Below are 6,303 nucleotides of genomic sequence, written 5' to 3'. Positions count from 1 at the left end.
GGCTTCTAGTACTAGAAAGAAATCAATAAAGCAGAAAGGCATTGGTGAGCAATGCCAATGCGCCTCCCTCCACTAACCGACCTCTCCCTGCATGCGTGTTGACGACTAATTTATCCTTTCCTTTTCTTTTACCCCAACCAAGTCCACACAGTTTTCTATCTCTTCCTTTCACTCCACACGAAACAAACCCCTCATTTCTTATGCCTTTCCTTATTTTATGTCACCTTTCCTCCTTCGCACCAGCAAGCTTCGTCTGTCTTCATTTGGAGAAAAAAGGACACGACTTGCCCTGGCTCCTAGACCCGCCAGGCTGCCTAGGCAGAGCCTAGAACATCCCGAGCCGCCTAGGAGCGCCTAGATCCGCCAGCCCTAGGCGCCGCCTTAGATCCATCCAGCCGCTTAGAACTGCCGGAGCCTCCTAGAACAACCTGCATCCTACGAGCCGCTTAGAACTGCCAGCCTCCTAGCCCCACCTAACTCCCGGGTGTCGGTTTCCTCCCACCTAGCTCCTAGGCCGATATTTGAACACTTTGCTCAAAACAACGGGCTTGCTCGGCCCTAGACGTTCGTAGTGATGAGTTCGAGTCCGATTCACCAGAATATTTATAAAAAACGGAGTATAGCCGACCGGCTATAGTATTTTAAAATTTTTAAGAAAAACACGAGTACACCGCTCGGCTATACTTTTTTAAAAAAATTATAGCCGATCGGCTGTACTATTTTTAATAAAATTAGGAAAAAACCTAGTATAGCCGCGTGGAAGTACTATACTATAGCCAACTTCAGGTTGTTTGCTTGGTTGTATTGCATGCTGGAGACCTTTACAATCACTCGATTCCTCTTGTTCTTCTTCTCATTGATGGTAATTTTATCACCTATCCCACATCATCAGAGAACACTCTGTTATTTTCTTATTTTTATGGTGAAAAGATGGGAAGGGGGAGTGTAAGAATATGACATCAGTTGTTTTTTGAATTAGGTAGCAGTCCAATTGATGTTGTGGATCCAAGTGGGAGTTGTATGTCCTGATCGGAGGAAAAGATCGCAGGGGGAAATCTACAATATGTTGCTTGGTTTTACAGCTGTGTATCGTTTTCACCATTATCCTGATATATAGTTCTCGGTTGCGGATTGGTCAGGTTTGCTCCTTGTATATATCAGTTGCTAGTTATGCATGCTCTAGAGAAACAGCTTGGTGCTTCCGTAGTTCAAATAAATTTCATTTTTTGTGCAATCTTGGTGCTGTTGAGTTTTAACAAGCCTGCTTGTTGATGGCAGATATTGGTATTGCCTCCTTATCAACACAAGGGTTATGGACGATACCTTCTTGAGGTTCTCAATGATGTTGCAATATCTGAAAACGTCTATGACCTCACAGTTGAAGAACCATTGGATTACTTTCAACATGTACGCACTTGTGTTGATGTACTGCGCCTTCATAAGTTCGATCCAATCAAGCATGCAGTCAGCTCGGCAGTTTCGCAACTAAAGCAAGGAAAATTTTCGAAGAAGACACACACTCCTCGACTCATGCCAGACACTAGAGTCATTGAGGATGTCCGGAAAAGTTTGATAATCAACAAGAAACAGTTTCTTCAATTTTTTTTGGCTGTTGCATTTGTTTTTGTTCCTAGGACCATGGTGGTTCTAATCATGGTAGTATTGCCAGCCAATGGTTGTACAGGTGAAAGGGGAACTGGGAGGTCTGCAAAGAAACCTGGTGAGTTATCGTTGCATCTGTTTTCCCACTGAAAATTTCTTTTTGTTTTTTACTTTATGAAATTATTAGTCGCATCACAATCATTTTGATGTGCTAGATAAAGGAAGGACTGCAAAAGAGGAGGCATCTAAACGTGAGAAGGTCCGAGAAATACAGAAAAATCTACCCTCCATGCTTTAATCACCTGAGGAAATGGCCACTGCTAATATTTGAAGAGAATAGTCGCGGCTGTATTGTTTAATTATTATATTTAAATCAGTACAACCGGCGGTGTACTCATAAAATATTATATTCATATAGTCCCAAGTGCTATACTTTAAATAGAATATTTAACCGTATCGCGCAAGCTATACTGAGTAAATAGAATTATAATATAGCCGACCGGCTATACCTTATAAATAGAATATTGGGCCGTGTAGCCGTGCGGCCATACGCTATAAATTTTAAAGTACAGCTTGCGTGGCTAGACCCTTTAAATAGAATATTTTCACATTATTGCAGCGTGGCTGTACCCTTTAAATAGACAGTAGAGCCGCGCGGCTATACGATTTAAATAGAATATTATAACAGTATAGCCGCGCGGCTGGACTCTATAAATAGAAACTTTTCAGTGTTTTGGTTTTAATTTTTTTAAACAGAGTCTAGCCAGGCAGCTGTACTATTTTTTAAAAAATAAAAAAAGATTATCTCCGCCCGGCTATACTATTTTTTAAAAAATAAAAAACCGAGTATAACCGCCCGGCTATACGGTTTACTTTCAAAAAAATTAGCAGTGCCGGGTATAGCCGCGCGGCTATACAATCAGTGTTATAGCCGAAAGGCTCGACTGCATAAATAGAAATTATACACGTACAGCCGTACGGCTATACGTTCTAATTAGATTCGAATAATTTAAACGTATAGCCGAACGGCTATACGCTTGAAATATATTCCAACCAACACGAAGCTTGCACTGGCAGTGGACGGAACTTTCTCTCGCAGTCACTGCTTCGTCCTCTGGGTTCGGCGCCGAAAACAGACCCAACCAGCCTAGGCGCCCGCCTAGCTACTACCTAGCCGCCTAGGGACCGCCTAGCCGCCTAGCCACCGCCTAGGGACCGCCTAGCCGCCTAGCTACCGCGTAGGCCGACTTTTCAAACATTGCGATTGACTGAAAGTCTGAAACTCGAAATTGAAAAAATTTAGCTGCAAATTTGAGCTTGAGATTGCAAGGGAAGCTGCCCCATTTGTGGATCCTGCTGTTTTGGTGGAAACTTATGAACAAGAGGAATGTGTCGATGATCTTGAAGGGGATGATCGGATTCAATCTGCGCTTGGTCACATTGTGACGCACGCACTTTTGAAGATGCTCCTGGACCTGGTAACATATATATACCTTTGATGTTACTTGCAATGCATTTATGCTTTTGGACTATTTTGATTGAATTGTGTTTAAGTCTTTTAAGTATCTTGTTGTGTCTTGAAGTTTGTGAATTATATCAGTTGATATACCTGAATGTGGTCTGAATACATAACAAATCCAAAAAATATATATATAAAATAAGCTACTATCTTTCTAATATCTTATCCCAACATGGTTGATTTTTTTTGTCTCTCTATTGTTCTATCTTCCACCATCTCCTCTCTAAAAATGGGCCAGTAATTCACCTTCAAAGGTTTTGCCTTATTAGTTTTTCCTTAACAGTTCTGGAGATCCGTTGCATTCATCTTGTTTGGGTGTTCCTTATTAAATAAGTTGCAAGTTTGATATTTGCCCTTTCAATTCCTCCTTTATGCTAAGATTATGCAAAGAAAGAATTTCATATTAGAATGCTTTTCAATCCAACTTCCCCTGCTAATACTTTCTTGTCTCAAAGCCTGAATTTTGTCAAGCACAATTGAAATATGTGATGTGTGTGTGTGTAGTATTCACTCCTTTTTTCGTTTATTCATCACTGTGTGTGTTATGGTTGTAGACAAAATGCAGTTCCTCAATGATATTATGAACTCAGGAAGCTTCTGTTACAAGTTTCCCTCCTTAATAATCTACATTATGTATTTGATTTTAGTCTAATCTTCTTCTTTTTACAGCAAGTGGAGGAGGCATTCGCTTTCTGGGGTACTCCAGAAGGTGATCTGGTTCATCCTGCTGAGTGTATGCAGCAGTTACTGGAGAAAGTTAGGCGTCATAGAGTCAATGTCGATGGCAATGTCTGTACTGTCATGGTAACCACTTTGGTTCTTGAGGTAATTTCTTTTTCCTTTATCTATTGCAGCCAAGGCATGGAAATTCTCTTATGAAATTCTGTAATCTTCGCAATATAGGCATGTGAAATTTATAAGCACAAAGACATTAAATTAAAGCACACGTAGATTATTAAGTTGTCTTTTCTTTATTTGTTTTTCTGCTTTTTCTGTTGGCATATATCCTTTACTCCTTTCTCTTCCCATTATAAATTTAATTTAATTGTCTCAGAAAAACAAATGTGATAGTTTTTGTATTATATAATAGGTTTACCATGAGTAGCAGAAATAGACAATTACTGATATCTTATACAAATCTGAGAGGCAATTTGCTCCGATTTATATTATGATTGGTGTGGTCATCAATTAACTGATCTTATACAAATCTCATCACTGGTTATGTTTTGCAGGGATGGCAGCGGAAACTTGATCCCAGGTACAATGTGATGCAAACACTGCTTCTCAAAGCTGACTGAGGGGCTAATGGCTCCATAAGAAGGTCTTGTCAGTGCTAATGCTATGATTACTAAACAATTTTGACAGTTATAAAATCCAAAATATACCAATCCCAAGAAGTGGACATGAACATTTAGATCTTTATTCATTTATTTATTTTTTTGTTTTGGAAATTGCAATACGTACGTTTTGAAGGTTCAATCCTTCGGTATTTAGTTTGTTAAAAAAAAACAATTCACATGTAAAAACAGTAGAGAGGTCAAAGACAGAAATAAAATGGAATTCTGTTCTTTTTTGGTAACCTTGATGTTCCTGAATCTTCCCGTTCTCCTCTATTCTAGATGTGTTCATTTGTTCTAGATGCTTGCAAAGATAGGGTATATCATTTTTTGTTAGGCTATGTTCCTGCGTAATATGATGGCCCTTTTTGCATCTTTTTTTTCCACTTATGTTGTTTCAGATTACATGAAGGCTTGCTTTCAAGTGAGCAAGGTGCCTACATTTCAGAGTCTATCGCTGCTAAGAACATGAAACAAGCGAAGAGCCGTTTTCGGATGTATGAGGATGCCACAGTACCAATCAGTTTCTTTTTTATTCACTTGGACTAATTGTTTTAGAAACTTATTCTTCAATTTTTTTTGGCTGTTGCATTTGTTTTTGTTCCCAGGATCATGGTGGTTCTAATCATTCTGCAAAGTAGAGCCAGCCAATGGTTATGCAATTGAAAGAAGAAGCTGGGAAATCTGCAAAGAAACGGTGAGTTATTGTTGCATCTGTTTTCCACAAAAATTTCTTTTTTTTTTTACTATATTGTTTATAAGTGTTACAATCATTTGATGTATAGAATAAAGGGGAGAATACTCTAAATGCAGAATGTAAATACAGAAAAATCTATTATTATATCACACCTTTTTTTAAATACATACACAAATAGATATTATAACAGTATACCCTTGTATACTCTCTATACAATATATTAACATTATATCGACAATTTATACAATATTTTACCTTATAGCCTCAAACAATAAATAGAAGTATAAATGTACAGCGGACGGCTATACTGCTCCTAGACTGATTGAATATTTTTAATTTTGCCGTTCGGCTGCTCGCTAAATATTACCGAGCGAACACCGGCTTGCACTCGCGATGGGCGGAACTTTCTCGTGCTGGCAGTCGTCGGGTTGGCGGCGAAAAGACCCAACCAGCGTGGCGTACCTGCTTCTACCTGGCCGCCTGAGACCGCCTTGGAACACTTCAACCGCCTAGCCGCCTGGCGACCGCCTAGCGCCTGCGCCGCCTGCAGCCTGGCGCTCCTAGCCACCGCGCAGCCTAGCGCCCGCCTAGCCACCGCCTAGCCGCTGGCGCCCTTCGGCGACTTTCAAACACTGCGATTGACTGAAGTCTGGAACCCAAAATTGAAAAAATTTGGCTGCAAATTTGGAGCTTGAGATTGGGAAGCCAGTGATGAAGCACAAGTCAGGTCCATAGAAGAAGATCATGTGACTCTTAATTCATCAATTCCATTCCTCTCCTGTATATATTCTTCTCTCTTACGCACTGTGACATAGTGCAGAAGAAAAGAATAAAATTTGCTGACTTGGTGTCTGTCTTCTGTGGAAGGAAATGATGAAGTTGTCCTATCATGGAGTTTCTATTGTCTTGCCAATAACAAGTTCTGTGAATGGCATGCGTTAGGCTACTTGAATTCATATTATTGATTCTGAAGTTAAAACATTTCTGTGAATGGAGCTTCTCTTGCTTTGCTTATTCTTTAATATGCAAATGGCATTTCTAACTTGTACCTCGCATTCCTCATAATAGTGATTCACTATTTCAGTAATCCCAACCGTCTTAGTTGTCTTAGACCTATAATTTATTTTTAAAGGTCATTGCTATATTCC

At 39.6% G+C, this 6,303-nt stretch overlaps 1 protein-coding gene across 1 annotated transcript in view; it reads left to right on the top strand.

Moving 5' to 3' along the window:
- Positions 1–2,689: 2,689 nt before the first annotated feature.
- LOC148918036 (uncharacterized) overlaps positions 2,690–6,303 on the top strand; it is a 54,162-nt gene continuing 50,548 nt past the window's right edge. The window contains exons 1-4 of the mRNA XM_089050753.1: positions 2,690–3,080; positions 3,791–3,946; positions 4,354–4,379; positions 4,860–4,955. Coding sequence (XP_088906879.1) covers positions 3,066–3,080; positions 3,791–3,946; positions 4,354–4,379; positions 4,860–4,955 — 293 coding nt within the window. The 5' untranslated portion in view covers positions 2,690–3,065. The remainder of the gene's footprint in view (positions 3,081–3,790; positions 3,947–4,353; positions 4,380–4,859; positions 4,956–6,303) is intronic.

Source organism: Prunus mume, linkage group LG4 (genome assembly GCF_029339155.1).
Source record: "Prunus mume cultivar Tortuosa linkage group LG4, ASM2933915v1, whole genome shotgun sequence".
In the NCBI taxonomy this organism is placed as follows: domain Eukaryota; kingdom Viridiplantae; phylum Streptophyta; class Magnoliopsida; order Rosales; family Rosaceae; genus Prunus; species Prunus mume.
This window is presented reverse-complemented; position numbering and strand designations above follow the sequence as displayed.